The following is an 18,887-nucleotide window of genomic DNA, read 5'->3' as shown; positions in this document are numbered from 1 at the left end:
AGAGAGTAGTTGGTTCAAAACGCAATTGAAAAAACACACCAAAAAAAGTCTCTTCCATTACTCCTTTTTAGACAGAGTTTTTGGCAAAGTTTTTGACGTAAACTTTCTCCCACACTTGGGCGCGGCACAGGCAGAAAAAGGCCCATAAGTTGCAGAGGGCGCCGCGGTCGAAGGGGTTCCCGTCGTCTGACACGTTCTTCAGGTACGAGACGCGGTGGCGGGACATGAACTCCCACGTGGTGCAGTTGGTCGAGGCCAGATAGAGATGGCAGCCCAGGAGTGCGAGCGTCACCAGCGACATCACGCCCACCACCAACAGCGCCCCCAACAGGAAGACGTGGACCTTGAACCAGCGCTCCCAGGATGCAACGGGAGAGAAGCCGGACCTGAAAGAGGAGAAGCAGAACAACTGTTAACGAGCCGCCATCTCTTCACTCACACCTTTTCATTTGACTGCCAACCGCCATAAAAAGCAACATAACAACTACACTGAACATCGATGCCAAAGGCGAAGAAGAAGAATTATATAAATGCAGGTCCATTAACGCCCGCTGGGATGTTTGGGGCATACACTCCAGGGTCCCTGGCCAGCCTGGCAAAGACGAAGAAAAATAAGAGTCGGGTCTGCGCTGTGGGCGGTCTGGAGAGACGGGAGATGGCAGAGGAGAGTGGATCGATGGTCGGTGGACAGCGAGGAGGAGCAGCCGTTTCTGGCTACTGGTGCCCGGAAACGTAAAAAGTCCCTTAGCTCGTCCGAGGGTTCTGGAAGTGAGCAGCAGGTGGAAGCTGCTGATATCGGGGATGAGGGCTCAGAGTGTAAGGTGATCATAACGCTTCACAGGATAATGCGTCCTTTAAGGAGTGGAATACAGTGGCATTGACAAAGAGCCTAAATGTAGCTGTGGGAGTGATCAAGAGTGCAAGTGTCCTTGGGGATGGCTAACTGCTGGTCGTGTGCAAGGACGCGGCTCAGCAAAGGAATGCGATTGGAACTAAATGTCTGGGTGGAAAGAACATTCTTGTGTCTGATGTTGAAAGAAACACGGTCAGAGGAGTTATTGTAGGCGTTCCTACGACGATGTCTGTGGCTGAAGTAAAGGGGAATTTGACTGGAGCTAAGGTGGTGGACGCTAGGTGAAGGTGACCCGGTTTGGGGTAAGATGTGACAGCCTGTCGATAATGATAAAAGTTGAATACCTGCCTAGTAAGGTGTTCATTGGGTTCATGCGCCATGACGTCAGACCATATGTTCCACCGCCCCTGCGTTGCTTTAAGTGCCAGCCCTTTGGGCATATGGCAGCGGTCTGCAGAGGGAAGCAAAGATGTGGTAAATGTGCAGGAGATCACGAGTATGGGAAGTGTGACGTGGGAGCAAAACTGAAGTGATGTAACTGTGGGGAAGAACATAGCTCTGCCTACGGGGGATGCAGGTTTAGCAAAAGAGCTGCTGAGGTGCAGAAAATGAAGGTCTCTCAAGGTATTTCCTATGCAGTCAAGAAAGTTTCAAGTAACGAGATTAAAGTAAATACAGAGAGAGGAGCTACTGCTGCTCCCAGCCAGAGCGAAGAAAGGGAAGCCAGCGTGGCTCCCAAGAAGTGTGAAGGTTCCAAGAGTGGAGGTTCCAGAATTAATGAGAATACCCTGGTTGTGGATAGAGAGGATTTTGTACTCTTTATGGTGGATGTTGTAAACTGTGCTGCTCAGACTCAAAGTAGAACTGAAAGGATCAGGATCATTGCTCAAGCTGCAGGGAGATTCCTTGGAACAAAGGAGCTTGATTGGGCAGATATAGAAAACAGGCTAAAGGCGCTAAATGGGAGTCGGAGTGATGGGGGTCTGCTTTTGGGGAATCAGAGTGATCAGAGTGAAGAACTAGAGGTGGGGGCGGTCTCCTGTCCTCGCCCAGTCTAGTAGATGCACGGCTGCCAAGCAACGACATCAGTGGAGATATCAAAGCCTAAAGAATGAAGCCTAAAGAAACATGCCTACGGCGGAAGTACCGAATATCAACTCATGATATGAGTCAGCCCTGGAATTAAGCCGGTCGGACTCTGGAAAAGGAAGTTTGAAGAATAAAGTCTGGCGGTAATGCAACACTTGGATGCCAACCGCCATAAAACAACAACAACAACAACAACTCCCGTTAACAATAGGTCATTTTCATGAACCTGAGCAGCTTCCGGTTTCCTTAAAACTGCTCCGTTCATTCCTTGTGGGAAATTTGCAGAGTCTCATTAAAATAAATGAATAATTTATGAAGACAAAGCGGAGAGTGAGTTCTAGATGGATAATGGGTTAGGATTGACCTTTACTTAACATGTAAATACTTCACCTGTAATCAGTAATAAATACATTTTATTTAGTAATGTTAAAATAACAGTACAAACTGAACTAACCTGTTTACAAATGCACTTTGATCAAGTTTGTGTGTTTTATATTTAAGCTAACTTGTGTTAGGATTAGCTTTGAGACAAAAACACATACTTTTATAAACACGTACGTTTCCTCCGCTGACATATTTACATGGTATGTAAAAGTTTTAACCTGCTGCAGTGATTTACATCTGGAACTCGCTCTCTGTGTCACTGCTTTATATCTTACTTTATCTGAGCAAGACTCTGCTAATTCCCACGGCGAATGAATGGAGCAAGAAGGCAACCGGAACTAGCTGGGACCATTGTGAAAAGGGCCTATGGTGAAAGGGCCTATGGTGAAAAGGGCCTATGGTGTAAAGGGCCCATGGTGAAAAGGGCCTATGGTGTCTTATATGGTTGCTGCTTGTGGCGGGACACGTACAGAGCGATGTGCGTGGCCCAGAGCAACGTGAGCAGCTGCACACACAGGTACAGCACAAACACGCGGTGGTTCCTCTCGCCGACGCAGTTACCGATCCAGGGGCAGTGGTGATCGAAGCGACGCACGCAGTGTCCACAAGAGGCACAGTGACGCGCTCTCATCGGCTGCTGCCAAACACACACACACAGGGACAAGTTTAGGGTCCTTAGATATCCTTAGACACATTCACCCTAAGAATCAGGGAGGAACAACACTTTTTGCATTGGGTTGTTTGTTTTTTTGGCCAAAACGATGTGAAATCTGAATATAATAAAACATTCTAGTGTATTTTAAGAATGGATTTAAGAGCTGCGAGAGTTACCAGTAAAAAACAGTAACCACAGCGACGACCACGAGGTACCGACGAATCCGTAATCATCTGCTCTGATTCTTCTGGTAAAGCCTGAAAAACAAAAACGCAAGAAAAGAAAAGTCAATACAACTTTCCACTCTTTCATTAGCGAGAGCTTTTGGTCTCATTCGTATTTTCATGTTGCAGTTTTACAAGTGACTCTAGTAGAAACGGTAAATGGATCGTTTCTGACCTGAGCTGCGTCTTTGAGTACAAACCCAGGGTCCATCAAAGAAACAGCAAAGTATAAAAGCACCGACAGAACGACGAGGAGGAAGAAAACGACTGGAAGCAGCAGCTCGTCTCGCTCCTCGCAGCGACGCAGGTCTGAAAAGTAAAAACAATACCATTCAGAATCAAAATCAGATACAGAATCAGAATCTGAAAGGGGCTTATTGTCAATGAATAGGATTAAAAAACAAGGAACTTGCTTTGGCGTTAAGGTACAATATACAACAATGAATAATAATAGTAGCAAATATTGTGTATCCAAAAGGGCATGCAAATATCTTTACAATTTACAAATAAAATAAAATGAAATAATAAAAAAAAGTTTAATTAAAGGCGTAATGGACGATTTTTTGGCCCAAATCTGAGTCTCATTTCCTCGTGGCGTGGACTGCCGATTAGTCCTGCCACGTATCAATTATAAAACGCACCTGCCGCTCACCTGCAGCCGCGTGCGGCTCGTCCCCACATTTACGCGTGTTTAAGCGCATGGATCTATTGTAATATAGTTCCCTCAGTGTACGGGACAAAATGAAGACGGAGAAAGACTCAGATGAGACGGAAATCTACGGGAGACGAGAGATGCGATGCGATCCGTCGCACAAATAAACAAACGCATGTGTGTGTTGTGTCAGTCCGCACGGCCATCGGCGAAAAATAAATTGTGTTAAATCCATTTATACATCTTAACCATTTGGGGGAAAATATCTAATTTAGCGTCTGTTTAAAGTATACATTTTAAGTGAATTGACAAAATAGTGAAATATGTTTGTGCAGCTCTAAATTACAAGGTTTGTTTGTTTGTTTGTTTGTTTGTTTGCAGCCTTCGCTATTTGTGCCCATTAAAACAGTGAGTTTGATTCGATCGTGATTCATCTTGCAGCCCTGTTACGGTTTGCTAATATTTCCTGTGTAAATGTTTGTGATCACTAGAAACCACCGCTCTTGTTTTTCCTCCTTTAAGTCAGTGAAGTATACTTAACATTTTAAAGTGGATCCTATTTACTTACTTACTTTACAAGTATCTGTATTTTCTACTCCACTACATGTTTGAAAAGGACTGAAAAGTAAAAGGTTTTCCATAGTCTAGGCTAATAATCCTGTATAGGAAACTCACTCATATATAAATTAGAGTTATTTAAAGTTATGATAGAGCTGGATTAATCTAATTTTCTGTTATTTGATTGACAATTGTTGATGGTGATAATAATATTGTTATTGTGGTGGTATTGTTTTTCACCCTTCAATTTATGACTGTTGTTTTTGCTGATTTATGTTATGTTATATTTATGTTTTGACTTTGTTTAAGTGGCTGTTTTGTGCACAAACCCTCCTTCTTAAAACTTAAAACTAAACTAACTAAAGTATAATAAAAATAAAAAGTACTTTCTTTATGGTTTAAGTGGTTATTTTTGGCACGTTCAAAGTGACATTCTGACTTAAGGTTTTGAGTTCAAGTCCTGACTTTGAGAAAACAAACATACAAAGAAAAAGTCTAGAAACATTGATAAATTGATTAACTAAAAGAAAGACATTTCATTCTTTATTAGTTTACTTTAATCAAAAATGTACATGACATACTTTACTTTTTAGTGTAACATTTTAAACATGTACTTCAATACTTTCACTTAAGTATATATTTATATGTGACACTTGCACTTTTACGTTATAAACACATTTCAGTACTTCTTCCACCACTTCTTTAATTAGTGTCAAATAATACAGAACAAACTATGAAACTAAGATGAAGCTGTTTTTATCCTGTGTTTTGTTTTCTACTCTGATTGGATCATCAGGTATTCATATTCTGTAACTAAATACATTTAAAAGCATTTGCCGAATGTCTCTACTTTCTCGCGCTCCATTTCACACTGCAGCTTACTGTTTTACTTACTAACTGTCCATTAAAGCCTTCGAGATAAAAAATACCAAAAAAGAAGCTTGGCTTGTTTCTTAAAAAAGTAATATTTGTTTCTCATTTGTTTGGAGTTACTGAAGCCAATGTCTCCAACTATGGGCCTTAAGAGGTGACAAGATGTTTCTTTTCTTTATAGGTAAGAGTCTGTTTTTCAGCTATAGTATATTTTTATCATGGTTATTCACATTATACTAGTGTTATAGACTTGTATTTGAGAGTGTTTTTAATAGATTTGCCTGCAAATTTCCTCAATTTTTTTTGGGTACATATAAAGTTCTCTCATCTGATTCTTACCGGTGTCGTGTAAGAACAGGACCAATGTGATGGACCAGCTTAAAACCGTGTGGGCGGCTCGAACCCACAAACCGGATCGAAACACGCTCCGAACCATCTCCTCCTCCTCGGAACCAGCGCCCATCACGCCAAAACAAACCGCTTCATGCACATTTTAAAGCCACTTTTACCGCCTGTAATATTACTCAAACTGTGAGCAAACGTTTCTCTACAACACCAGTGGATCAAAGCGGTACAACAATACGATGATTAGGATAAAAGTCCACAAAAGTCACGGATTCATTTGATTTTTCGCCACTTCCTTGTTTTGTTTGCGCTACGTACAGGCGCCGACGAGGGACAAGCCTGCGTGTGGAAGACGTACGCATGCGCAGTGGGAATCGCAGCGCTTTGTTTTTCGGAGCTAGCATGGCGCTCAGCAAAACGTTTGGGCAAAAGCCGGTGAAATTTCAGCTGGAAGAGGATGGGGACTATTACATGATCGGCTCGGAGGTTCGTGGTCAATGTGTTTATTCAAGGGAAATTTAAATCCGTGTGGTTTGAGGGCTGAAATGTGCGGGTTTTTCTGTGACCGGTGCGGCTGCTAGCAGGTGAGGCTAAGATGCTAACTGCAAAGATGTGCATTCAGTGGCTTGTTTTGGTATGTTTTAAATGAGAAATTCGAACTGTTCACGTTTATATTTCTGGTGGGATCATGTGATTGTTTCGGGAAGACGTTGAAAATGCAATAAACTGATTATTATCTGTCATTTATCTAGATGCTTTATGGGCTACAGCTGTTTATATTAAAAAGTCAAGACAATACCTGACACACTTCACTAATATTAACCTTTTATTGTAATTTGCATGTACTAACTATTGCATACGCATGACTACTATTTGGGAAAAGTCTTCTATTGAAAATGATGTATGTCATTTAGACCAGTGCTTGTTAAAAATCAGCATTTGTGCAAAGTTGGTAGTGTTTTTCTTGTGTTTTTAGTTCCCATTGTTGCTCCATGTTAGTTTAGTGTTTTATTTTTAAAAACCCATTTTATTTATAAAGACTAAAATGCAAATGCATCTTTTATCATTTGAACTAGCTGTGTCGCCCAACATAATGCAGAGCTAAACAAGTGTCATGACAACAAAGTTTGAAGGACGATAGATTGCAAATTAATATACTGCGATAAACGATCATATTGAAACTTCTTAGACCTTTTGCACACACATGTTTTTTTTTTTAATAAAGATTAAATTCAATATTATTGCCACAGACCCAATAGCACTTAAGCAGGTGAATCCCGATAAACCTTTTTCTAAACAAACATTAGCTATATATTAGCAATATAAAATAACAGATTAAACACTGAAATTGGTACTTAGTTTAATTTAATGAGTCATAGATATTAATTAATCAAACCTCTAAAGTTCAAATGTAATACAAGAGAGAGCTGAAAAACGTGCACACAATAAATACTGGACATAAAGAAATATTGTTCAAGCCAATATTGAATGATGGGTTGATACAGTAACTATTTTGACAGCCCTTTAAACAAGCTTCATCAAGCTATGTAATGACACAATACACTACCAGGTGCACTTTTTATAGTTTTTTTAATTTATTTTCATGACTATTTACATTGTGTATTCTTTCTTACCTATTTAAACTATGAATGTTCTCAACAAAGGGTAATATTTTAGACTCGGAGGCTCAGCACCAGTAAAGTAAAAAAAACATTGAGACCTTTGACTGGTTGTGTGTTCGAGTAATTCAAGCTCAGATGATGCATTCTATTTGGCAGCCCATTCCTCAACACAAGCGTGAATCATCACAATTTTGACATAGTGAATATTATTGAAACATGTGTCCAGGTGGGAAACTACTTGCGCATGTTCAGGGGCTCGTTGTACAAGAGGTACCCGTCACTATGGAGGAAACAGGCGTCTGTCGAAGAACGAAAGAAGATCGTGGAGTCATCACATGGTCAGTGCCATTTGAACTTGAAGTTAAATGGAATGGTCAGCTTTGTAAATCATGTTTGCTCTGGTACAACACTCACAAACACAAATACAAACATCTGCCGTTGGTCCTGCTCTGTGGGAATGACCTTTAATCTTAATGAACTGTGTACTCTCAGATGAAGCTTTTAAAATGTTCCATATTTTGCTGTAATTCCTGTTTCATTTCCAATTATATTTTGCGCTGTGCAACATGCATTACACAATCCGTGTAATACCGTGTAAACAAATACCACTTATTTCTGCAAAGTCTCTACCCTTAAATGAAGGGTAAGAGGCTTGCTCTTGGCTCCTCTCGTTCCATGAGCAGTCCACTTTCCCCCGCCAGGGTTAGACAAGCGACTTTGGCATCCGAAATATAACTTGTGTTTAGAGCAAAGCGAGGTAAAAAGATGCAGCGTCGGCAGGCACACTGTTCCATTCAGCGTGTGGTGGGGCGTGTCTGTTGTGAATATACTTAAGATAAGATAAGATATTCCTTTATTGTCCCACATGGAGAAATTTCATTGATGCAACGCAGGTAGATACAGAGGTAGATACAGAAGAAAAGAACAGATCACTTATAGGAAGTCTGAAAAACACTCTCAGTAGAAGATCTATTATAAACAAAAACTCCCATAGACAAAACCTCCCATTACCCAACAAGGGATGGAGGGGAAAAATAATAAAGATATAAATAAATACATAAATACCATTGCATGTGATCACGACAGTAATTGCACATGAATATGTGTCACGACGGCACATAGATTGCACATGAATTTCACAGTACTTATTATTATTATTATTATGAATATTATGATTATTATTATTAATGGCATACACAAAACTCTTGATTGGAGCCACAAGTACAATAACTAACTAAGCATAACTAAAGATACGTTCACGTTTCCTTGTTTGATCCTGGTTTTGTGAGGCAAAAACGGCAACAATCTGGACCAGAACATCATGGCCAAATAGCATTTTCTGCACAATCTGGTGGTAAAACGGTGATTGTCTTTAACGGTTCTCACGATTATACAAAAACGATTTTTGTCTAGGAAGGTTAACACAGAATGTTGAGACACTGGCTTGATAAGGAGCTCCAGATCAATGTATGAATATATCGAATGTCTAAATGTTTGTTGTTTGTTGTGTGTTTCAGATCACGGATACACGCAGTTGGCCACCAGTGTTACTCTGCTAAAAGCCTCGGAGGTGGAGGAGATTCTGGAGGGAAACGATGAGAAATACAAAGCCATTTCCATCGCGGAGCCCCCGGCTTACATCAAGTAGAACCCTTACTCTGTTTAAGTGAAATGTGATGTTTAACGTTAGATGATGTAATGTTGGTCTGAGAGGAAAAAGTATTTAATGCATCTGCGTTAGGGATAGTGTTGTCTGAAGTAAAATCAGATTCTAAAACAAGTCATAAACGGAACAAAATCAGGCTTTTTCAGAACAGTTTTGAATGATATTGAGCTTTAGCTCAAGATCATTTTTATCTTTTTTATTATTTATTTTGTGTTGAATTGTCTAATGTGTAAAACCTCGACTTAAATAAGACATTTTTTTTTTAAATTCTCATCATGGTATCGAAATACGTTTTAGTATCGTGACAGCACTAGTCAGATGTATGTTAAAGGTGGAATGGACGATTTTTTTCAGCAAATTTTGTATCATATTTCCTCGTGGCGTGGATAAATCATTTGTCCTGCCACGTATCAATCATAAAACGCACCTATCGCTCACCTGCAGCCGCGTGCGGTTCGTCTCCACGTTTCCGCATGTCCAAGCGCATGGATCTATCATAATATAGTTCCCTCAGTGTACGGGGCAAAATGAAGACGGAGAAAGACGGTTCGAGCTGACGCAGAAGTGGACAGAAATCTACGGGAGACGAGAGATGTGTTGCACTCCGTTGCGCTAATAAACAAATACACGTGTGTGTTGTATCAGTCCACACGGGGGAGTGCGCATGCGCACTTCCGCCTGCGTTCTCAAATAGCCGAAAAATCGTCCATTGCGCCTTTAAAGTTAGAAATAAAATAATTGTATTGATTAGTCAAATATGTCATAAATGTTTCCTACATTTCATAATATTTGTTTTGGTTATTTGATTTCAGTCTCGTAAAACGGCAACAACTTGGCTCACTGCTAAACATGTAATAAAATAGCAGTTAATGAATCAAAAGTTTTGTGCAGCTAGTGCTTTTACAAACACTTTCTCATTGGTTGTTTTGTGTCGTAGGGAACAGAAGGCGAAGAGGAACAATCAGTGGGTCCCAACCTTACCCAACAGCTCTCACCACCTCGACGCTGTTCCCTGCTCCACCACCATCAACCGCAGCCGGGTCGGACGAGACAAGAAGAGGACCTTCCCTCTCTGGTACGTGCTGGACCGTCTGTGGACCGTCTGGACCGTCTGAGGACAGTTTGTGGACAGTCTCCTTCAAATATGATTTAATTTGTGTTATTTTTGTGTAAATTGTTTGAAAATACCAGATTTTGAGGTAGTAGTAGTAGTGGTGGTGGTAGTGGTGGTGGTAGTGGTGGTGGTGGTGGTGGTAGCGGTAGCAGCAGTAATAGTTTTGTCCTTAAAATTACATCAACTACAAATGATAAATCAGATGTTACATGCAGACAGTTACTCTTAAAGTTACTCTTACTTGAGTAACAGACGTAGGATACTCAACCGTTATAACTGCCTTACAGCTTTAAAAAGGACTGATATCTCGAGCACAGTCCTTTCTGCATGCACTGACATTACATATTCTGTGTTTAGTTTTGACGACCACGACCCGGCTGTCATTCATGAAAACGCCACTCAGCCTGAAGTCCTGGTCCCTATTCGCCTGGACATGGAGATCGAAGGACAGAAGCTCAGAGACGCCTTCACCTGGAACATGAACGGTAATTCTGTCTTACATCTAGCAGAGACAATAATATGGACTGATTGAATGGTATTCTAATGCACTAAATTTCTTTCTAAAATCACAGTAAAATACATTTTCTTTCCTACACCATAACAGACGAGGTTTGTGTGGCATTACATGATTATGATTCATCCACCAGCCCAAAGCTTGGCAATTAAAAGTGCCCCCTACAGGTCAGACCACTCATTGAACTAAAATGCACTTCAGTTTTATATATTTAAAATTTAGCTAAAAATGATTCAAACGTTACACCAGAATAGCATTTTTTTTAGGTTTGTAACGTCACTTCCTGTTTGTATTTTCTTGTCTTACGCTAGCTGTTTTTAATTTTTTAATTTTAATATTTTTTTTTTTTTTAAATTTTTTTTTTTTTTCCATTTCCATTTTATCTTCATCTTCCTTTTCATCTTTATCTTTATTTATTTTCCCCCTCCATTCCTTATTAGGAAATGAGAGGTTTTGTCTATAGGAGTTTTTGGGGATCATCTCAAAATGGGTTGAAGCTGAAAAGACTTAATATTTTTTGTCCCGTGCGGGAGATCACGGTGCGCCGTGGACCATGTGGATTGAGTAAACAAACATGTGCGACAGGTGACATTATTTGGAGAGTTCATAACTTCTACTGATAAACATACCAAAGGATGTTCAGGAATGTTCACTAGGGGTGAGCAGGGTCTATCAAGCTACTATCGTTTTATCAACGCTTGAAATGTTATGTGAAGCCAGTCTTAAGTCTTTTGAGGGGGTCCAGAGAGAGACGAAAAATATTAAGTCTTTTCAGCTTTTGAGAAGATCCCTTGTTTATAAGAGTTCTTCTATTAAGAGTGTTTTTTAAACTTCCTATAAGTTATCTGTCCTTTTCCTCTGTATCTACCTGCGTTGCAACAATAAAATTTCCCCATGTGTGGACAATAATGGATTATCTTATCTTATCTTAATTGATCACACTCGAACATTTCCCAGGGAACACAATTTGTGGCACAATTAATTTAGTTTGACAAATACAAATATATGAGTGCAACTTTATTTAGTTGAGTTAATATTTAGAGAGTCAAAAAAGTTTTTTGTTTTTGTGTAAATTCAACATAAACTTTGGACTGAATGAGTGTCGCTGGTGTGATGTCACTTCCTGTCATCATTTTCTACAGATTTTTCCACTTTTCTCCACAAATAGCTGCCGGATTATATATTTAAAGCGGTCTACACAGTCGTGTCTTTGCTCACTTAAACCTGTGTACGTCCTTTTTCACTGCCTGACTGAACCCTAACCCTAACCCTAGAGAAGCTGATGACCCCGGAGATGTTTGCCGAGATCCTCTGCGACGACCTGGACTTGAACCCTCTGGCGTTCGTCCCGGCCATAGCCTCCGCCATCCGGCAACAGATTGAGTCGTACCCCACGGACAGCATCCTGGACGAGCAGATGGACCAGAGAGTCATCATCAAGGTCTGTGGGGGGGAAATAACGTGTCATTCGTTTGGAAAAGGTCTATTTATTTGGCGCATTGATCCCGAAGTGACGCAGATGAATCACACGCTCTTTTAGATCAATTACTTTTGCTTTAAATTGCTTTTTTTTAGTCTTTTAAGTCTAATTTTAAAGGTGTACTTTTATACTAATCTAGATCTTTAATGTGATACTTTTACATTTATTTATTCATTCACTTTAGTGTGTTTTTTGCACCTGTTTTTTACTAAAATGGAACGATCCTGTGTGAATTAATAGCAAGAGGGGGAAAAAAAGTATAAGTATAAAAGTAAATGAACGTGACTATAACTAGATATAAATAGATCAAATAGATAAAGATAGATGTGCAATTTCACGATCAAATGAACATATCAACAATTTTCAACATTCTTTTTATTAATAGTGATTTTTAATTACTTTTTTGGTATCACTTTATAACAAGGCATATGAACAAATCATTTAAAAATATTTCTTAGACATTGGCTTACAAAATAATAATTTACACATAGTTATTAAACATAGTAAATTATTAGTAAATTTAAACGGATCTTAACTGCGTTTAAATTCATCTTAAATACAGTTAAGATTAATTAATTTATAATTTTACACACACACAAAAATGCATACACACATTTTAAATCAGATTATATCATTTATATATATTTTACTACTTGGTTATAATTGATATTACACTGGGAAATTACCCAGCAACCACTGGGCCAAAACTTATCTAATGTCACAACTTCCTTTTTAATTTGACAAATACAAATATATAAGAGCAAATTTATTTTTTGTTTAGATCATCCAAAAAAAGTTCTTTCTTTTCTGTGTAAGTTATTCAAAATCTATGGATGGAGTGAGTGTTCATGGTGTGATGTCACTTCCTGTCATGTTCTACAGATCTCTTAACTATTTGGTTTAGTTTGTCGTGTTGTTGTTGATCATTGCGTGACATGTGATCATGTGTCCTTGTGTCCGCGCGCAGCTTAACATCCACGTGGGGAACATCTCGCTGGTGGATCAGTTCGAGTGGGACATGTCGGAGAAGGAGAACTCTCCGGAGAAGTTTGCCCTGAAGCTATGCTCGGAGCTGGGCCTCGGGGGAGAGTTTGTGACCACCATTGCCTACAGCATCAGGGGCCAACTCAGCTGGCACCAGAGAACCTATGCCTTCAGGTGCAGTTCATGGTTCATGTGTGGGATATGGGGCTGATGTCATCTGTCAGTGTTTTTCAGCTTCAGTGTTGTTCAGGGGTTTCAGTCACTTTTGAGCCCATCGCCACTGTTAAAGAGAACGATACGCTTTTTATTTATTTTATTTAAATTTTTTCTAAATCTCGTCTGGTTTCAGTGAGAACCCGCTGCCCACGGTGGAAATTGCCATCCGAAACACGGGAGACGCAGACCAGTGGTGCCCCCTGCTGGAGACACTGACAGACGCCGAGATGGAGAAGAAGATTAGGGACCAAGACAGAAACACCAGGTGAGGACCGGGGCCCCTCACACGCCTAATGATCCTTCCACTGGGTTTAAGCGCATCTCCTGAAAGTGTGTGGGAATACAGAGGCCATCTTTAACCTCTAAACTGTATTTATGGAATAGAAACGTCACTTTTTGCCTGTAGGGATGTCGACATTATTGGGTTAATCGATAATCATAAATATTCAGGGAACAGTTTAATCGTGAAACTAAAACAAAAGTAATCGTAATCAATTAAGAAGGACAAATTTGTTGTTTCAGTTAAAATACATAAACTTGAATATAAAAAGTTATATTGAGGTGTTTATTTCAAGTGTATGATTAACTTATTACTTTGAACATTTTATATTTTACTGTTTTTACTTGTTTTGTCTCGGTGTCAATCGTTCTCTAAAATAAATAATGATAATACCAAATAAAAACTTTTAAAAATAGATCGCATGACATCCCTATTTGCCAGTACTGTTGCCTTTTATCGTTTATTTATGAGAATATAAAAAGTAAAGTTGTTCGGTTTTTTTGCCAATTTATTGTTCAACTTCAGACTGTTGAGGAAAAATTACCATATATTAATTTATTATTTACTCTTTACATGTAACCCACATGAATGCTTTGTGAATGCACATTTTCAGGTTCAGTTTGTGTAGATGAACAAACTATTGCTCGTCTTTAACTCGTTTCACTTGCGTCACTTGATCCCGGTGTTCACTGCAGTTTCTTTTGACTTATAAGATTTATGGATGTCGCACTGCAACTGGTGAGGTAGTAAAAGTCTCGAGACACAACACACTCGGCTCCGTGAGGGAAAAATATGAATAAAACACTCTTAAATGGCACATATTATATTGAATGGGCACATAATTATATTGCTTTTAACCTTGTGACGATAGCGTTTCTTCATCTTAAGTTTACTCAAAGTTGTGTTTTGATTATGGCCTCATGAGGTGCTTTTTTAGTTCAGTTTTTTGGATTGTAACATGTCCTTTTAGAGTCGGGCGGAATAGTTGTACCTGAGGCTAGCGCTACATGCTAACGACAAATGACAAGGAAATGGGGGAATATGTCTCCTGATCATACTAAAGATGGAAATCTCAGCACTTGTATTTACTGTTGGTCAAATGTTTGTCTCGACTGTTTGTCACATTTTGTCTCAACTGTTGGTCACATGTTTGTCTCTTCTTCAGTTCACATGTTTGTCTCTACCGATGGTCACATGTTTGTCTCTTCTTCAGTTCACATGTTTGTCTCTACCGATGGTCACATGTTTGTGTTTACTGTTGGTCACATGTTTGTGTTTACTGTTGGTCACATGTTTGTCTCAACTGTTGGTCACATGTTTGTCTCTTCTTCAGTTCACATGTTTGTCTCTACCGATGGTCACATGTTTGTGTTTACTGTTGGTCACATGTTTGTCTCGACTGTTTGTCACATGTTGGTCACATGTTTGTCTCTTCTTCAGGTCACATGTTTGTCTCTACCGTTGGTCACATGTTTGTGTTTACTTCTGGTCACATATTTGTCTCTATTGTAGATCACATGTTTATCTATACTCTAGGTCACATGTTTATCTATACTCTAGGTCACATGTTTGTCTATACTCTAGGTCACATGTTTGTCTCTATTGTAGGTCACATGTTTGTCTATACTCTAGGTCACATGTTTGTCTCTATTGTAGGTCACATGTTTGTCTATACTCTAGGTCACATGTTTGTCTCTATTGTAGGTCACATGTTTATCTATACTCTAGGTCACATGTTTGTCTATACTCTAGGTCACATGTTTGTCTCTATTGTAGGTCACATGTTTGTCTATACTCTAGGTCACATGTTTGTCTCTATTGTAGGTCACATGTTTGTCTATACTCTAGGTCACATGTTTGTCTCTATTGTAGGTCACATGTTTATCTATACTCTAGGTCACATGTTTGTCTATACTCTAGGTCACATGTTTGTCTCTATTGTAGGTCACATGTTTGTCTATACTCTAGGTCACATGTTTGTCTCTATTGTAGGTCACATGTTTGTCTATACTCTAGGTCACATGTTTGTCTCTATTGTAGATCACATGTTTATACTCTAGGTCACATGTTTGTCTATACTCTAGGCCACATGTTTGTCTCTATTGTAGGTCACATGTTTATCTATACTCTAGGTCACATGTTTGGCTCTATTGTAGGTCACATGTTTATCTATACTCTAGGTCACATGTTTGTCTATACTCTAGGTCACATGTTTGTCTCTATTGTAGGTCACATGTTTATCTCTATTGTAGGTCACATGTTTATCTATACTCTAGGTCACATGTTTGTCTCTATTGTAGGTCACATGTTTATCTATACTCTAGGTCACATGTTTGGCTCTATTGTAGGTCACATGTTTGTCTCTATTGTAGGTCACATGTTTGTCTATACTCTAGGTCACATGTTTGTCTCTATTGTAGGTCACATGTTTGTCTATACTCTAGGTCACATGTTTGTCTCTATTGTAGGTCACATGTTTGTCTATACTCTAGGTCACATGTTTATCTATACTCTAGGTCACATGTTTATCTATACTCTAGGTCACATGTTTATCTATATTCTAGGTCACATGTTTGTCTCTATTGTAGGTCACATGTTTATCTATACTCTAGGTCACATGTTTGTCTCTATTGTAGGTCACATGTTTGTCTATACTCTAGGTCACATGTTTGTCTCTATTGTAGGTCACATGTTTGTCTATACTCTAGGTCACATGTTTGCCTATACTCTAGGTCACATGTTTATCTATATTGTAGGTCACATGTTTATCTATACTCTAGGTCACATGTTTGTCTCTATTGTAGGTCACATGTTTGTCTATACTCTAGGTCACATGTTTGTCTCTATTGTAGGTCACATGTTTGTCTCTATTGTAGGTCACATGTTTGTCTATACTCTAGGTCACATGTTTGTCTCTATTGTAGGTCACATGTTTGTCTATACTCTAGGTCACATGTTTATCTATACTCTAGGTCACATGTTTGTCTCTATTGTAGGTCACATGTTTGTCTATACTCTAGGTCACATGTTTGTCTCTATTGTAGGTCACATGTTTATCTATACTCTAGGTCACATGTTTGTCTCTATTGTAGGTCACATGTTTATCTATACTCTAGGTCACATGTTTGGCTCTATTGTAGGTCACATGTTTGTCTCTATTGTAGGTCACATGTTTGTCTATACTCTAGGTCACATGTTTGTCTCTATTGTAGGTCACATGTTTGTCTATACTCTAGGTCACATGTTTGTCTCTATTGTAGGTCACATGTTTGTCTATACTCTAGGTCACATGTTTATCTATACTCTAGGTCACATGTTTATCTATACTCTAGGTCACATGTTTATCTATATTCTAGGTCACATGTTTGTCTCTATTGTAGGTCACATGTTTATCTATACTCTAGGTCACATGTTTGTCTCTATTGTAGGTCACATGTTTGTCTATACTCTAGGTCACATGTTTGTCTCTATTGTAGGTCACATGTTTGTCTATACTCTAGGTCACATGTTTGTCTATACTCTAGGTCACATGTTTATCTATATTGTAGGTCACATGTTTATCTATACTCTAGGTCACATGTTTGTCTCTATTGTAGGTCACATGTTTGTCTATACTCTAGGTCACATGTTTGTCTCTATTGTAGGTCACATGTTTGTCTCTATTGTAGGTCACATGTTTGTCTATACTCTAGGTCACATGTTTGTCTCTATTGTAGGTCACATGTTTGTCTATACTCTAGGTCACATGTTTGTCTCTATTGTAGGTCACATGTTTGTCTATACTCTAGGTCACATGTTTATCTATACTCTAGGTCACATGTTTGTCTCTATTGTAGGTCACATGTTTGTCTATACTCTAGGTCACATGTTTGTCTCTATTGTAGGTCACATGTTTGTCTATACTCTAGGTCACATGTTTGCCTATACTCTAGGTCACATGTTTATCTATACTCTAGGTCACATGTTTGTCTATACTCTAGGTCACATGTTTGTCTCTATTGTAGGTCACATGTTTGTCTATACTCTAGGTCACATGTTTGTCTCTTGTTGGTCACATGTTTGTCTGCTGGTGGTCACATGTTTGAGCGCACATGATGTAGACTCGGAGGGTTTGATATAAATCGCAGCTTGTCTTGTCGTTCGCGGGCTCAAATTTGGATCTTTGTTTCCGTCTCACTGTGAGACTTGAGACCCACATTTTTGAGCCACGACTCGGCATTTTCCCGTCGATCGGGAACATCTTTCATCAGAGATGGTTCAAATCACGCAGTGGACGTCCAGCTTTAGACTTCACAGGTTGATAATGGCGCCGGGCTAATTGAGCTTCTGCCTCTCGAGTGTTTCCTCTGATACGATGTGGTTTCTTTTCTCCTGATGGACGTTTTTCTGACTGTTTGTGTTACTTTTCCTCAGGCGGATGCGGCGACTGGCCAACACGGCTCCAGCCTGGTGAAGCTGCAAGAACCTGCCAAAAAGAGCCACCATTTGTCGTATTTTTTTACCATTGTTGTTACTATTGTTGTCATGTTATTGTAATTTAAAAAAGAAAAAAAGAAAACGGCCCTCGCAGTGTTGTTTGCCCTCGCCGACTGATCTGGACCACAGGGACCCATCGCAGATAATATATTGTTTTGTCGTACGTGTCGTCTTTTGTACATTTGAATAATTCTTACAAAATAATAAAACATTTAAAAAAGTATGAGAAAAGAGTTGCTTTTTTTTTTTTTGAAGGTTCATGCACATTTGTGTAATCCTGTACTGTCCGGTGATGGTGAATTACAAATGCTGTTTAATACTTGGATTGTAACAAATTACCTAAATATCTTCTTTAAAGTGTTTCTGTTTCTGTTCATTTTTACACACACACACACACACACACACACACACACACACACACACCCCAACACACACACACACACACCCCAACACACACACACACACACACACACACACCCCAACACACACACACACACACACACACCCCAACACACACACACACCAACACACACACACCCCAACACACACACACACACACACACACACCCCAACACACACACACCCCAACACACCAACACACCAACATCAACCAAGCACCAAATTTAGGTGGTTTCTCTCCGGGAATTTTTCGGCATTTCTTTCTTTTTGTCAACCATCTGATAAAAGGGAACAATTGAGTTTGAAAAGTTTGTACTGGAAAAAAATCTAATTTGTTTGTGTGATATTGGCTTCAACTTTGAAATGACAGCAGTGACAGTTTTCAAATTATTGTATCTCCAAGTTTCTCTCTAGATGTAAAAGTGTTCTTCTTCCCTCAAACTTTCCACATTTTGTCACAACCACAAACAAATAGATAAATTCTATTGTCATTTTCTGTGAAA

At 39.3% G+C, this 18,887-nt stretch overlaps 2 protein-coding genes across 3 annotated transcripts; one reads left to right on the top strand and one right to left on the bottom strand.

Moving 5' to 3' along the window:
* Positions 1–39: 39 nt before the first annotated feature.
* Positions 40–5,854, bottom strand: LOC140346906 (palmitoyltransferase ZDHHC12-A-like). Its single transcript, XM_072433130.1, has 5 exons — positions 5,628–5,854; positions 3,381–3,514; positions 3,158–3,238; positions 2,797–2,963; positions 40–386 (listed from the first exon to the last, which is right to left on the bottom strand). Exons 1-5 carry the CDS (start codon positions 5,749–5,751, stop codon positions 68–70), a joined length of 825 nt encoding a protein of 274 aa, XP_072289231.1. The 5' UTR covers positions 5,752–5,854; the 3' UTR covers positions 40–67.
* A 122-nt stretch (positions 5,855–5,976) lies between these two features.
* On the top strand, positions 5,977–18,205 carry LOC140347588 (SWI/SNF-related matrix-associated actin-dependent regulator of chromatin subfamily B member 1-A). Of its 2 annotated transcripts, XM_072434103.1 has the most exons (10): positions 5,977–6,119; positions 7,482–7,593; positions 8,773–8,899; positions 9,734–9,772; positions 9,859–9,996; positions 10,393–10,520; positions 11,824–11,990; positions 12,997–13,187; positions 13,363–13,494; positions 17,923–18,205. In XM_072434103.1, exons 1-10 carry the CDS (start codon positions 5,994–5,996, stop codon positions 17,960–17,962), a joined length of 1,200 nt encoding a protein of 399 aa, XP_072290204.1. In that variant the 5' UTR covers positions 5,977–5,993; the 3' UTR covers positions 17,963–18,205. The 2 variants fall into 2 exon arrangements, with proteins under 2 accessions (XP_072290204.1, XP_072290205.1); XM_072434104.1 differs by lacking the exon at positions 9,734–9,772.
* The last annotated feature ends 682 nt before the right edge of the window (positions 18,206–18,887 follow it).

Source organism: Eucyclogobius newberryi, unplaced genomic scaffold (genome assembly GCF_026437365.1).
Source record: "Eucyclogobius newberryi isolate DKJ021-1_F unplaced genomic scaffold, fEucNew1.0.hap1 SCAF_6, whole genome shotgun sequence".
NCBI lineage: Eukaryota > Metazoa > Chordata > Actinopteri > Gobiiformes > Gobiidae > Eucyclogobius > Eucyclogobius newberryi.
Note: the sequence above shows the minus strand (reverse complement) of the source record. Positions and strands in the feature narration are given on the sequence as shown.

Excerpts from the sequence above, each read along its gene's own strand:
- LOC140346906 (XM_072433130.1), bottom strand. The coding sequence starts at position 5,751 with ATGGGCGCTGGTTCCGAGGAGGAGGAGATGGTTCGGAGCGTGTTTCGA. Across the intron at positions 3,515-5,627 it reads CCTGTTCTTACACGACACCG|ACCTGCGTCGCTGCGAGGAG; the intron begins GTAAGAATCAGA and ends TTTACTTTTCAG. Across the intron at positions 3,239-3,380 it reads TACTCAAAGACGCAGCTCAG|GCTTTACCAGAAGAATCAGA; the intron begins GTCAGAAACGAT and ends TTTGTTTTTCAG.
- LOC140347588 (XM_072434103.1), top strand. The coding sequence starts at position 5,994 with ATGCGCAGTGGGAATCGCAGCGCTTTGTTTTTCGGAGCTAGCATGGCG. Across the intron at positions 8,900-9,733 it reads GAGCCCCCGGCTTACATCAA|TCTCGTAAAACGGCAACAAC; the intron begins GTAGAACCCTTA and ends ATTTGATTTCAG. Across the intron at positions 10,521-11,823 it reads CTTCACCTGGAACATGAACG|AGAAGCTGATGACCCCGGAG; the intron begins GTAATTCTGTCT and ends CCCTAACCCTAG.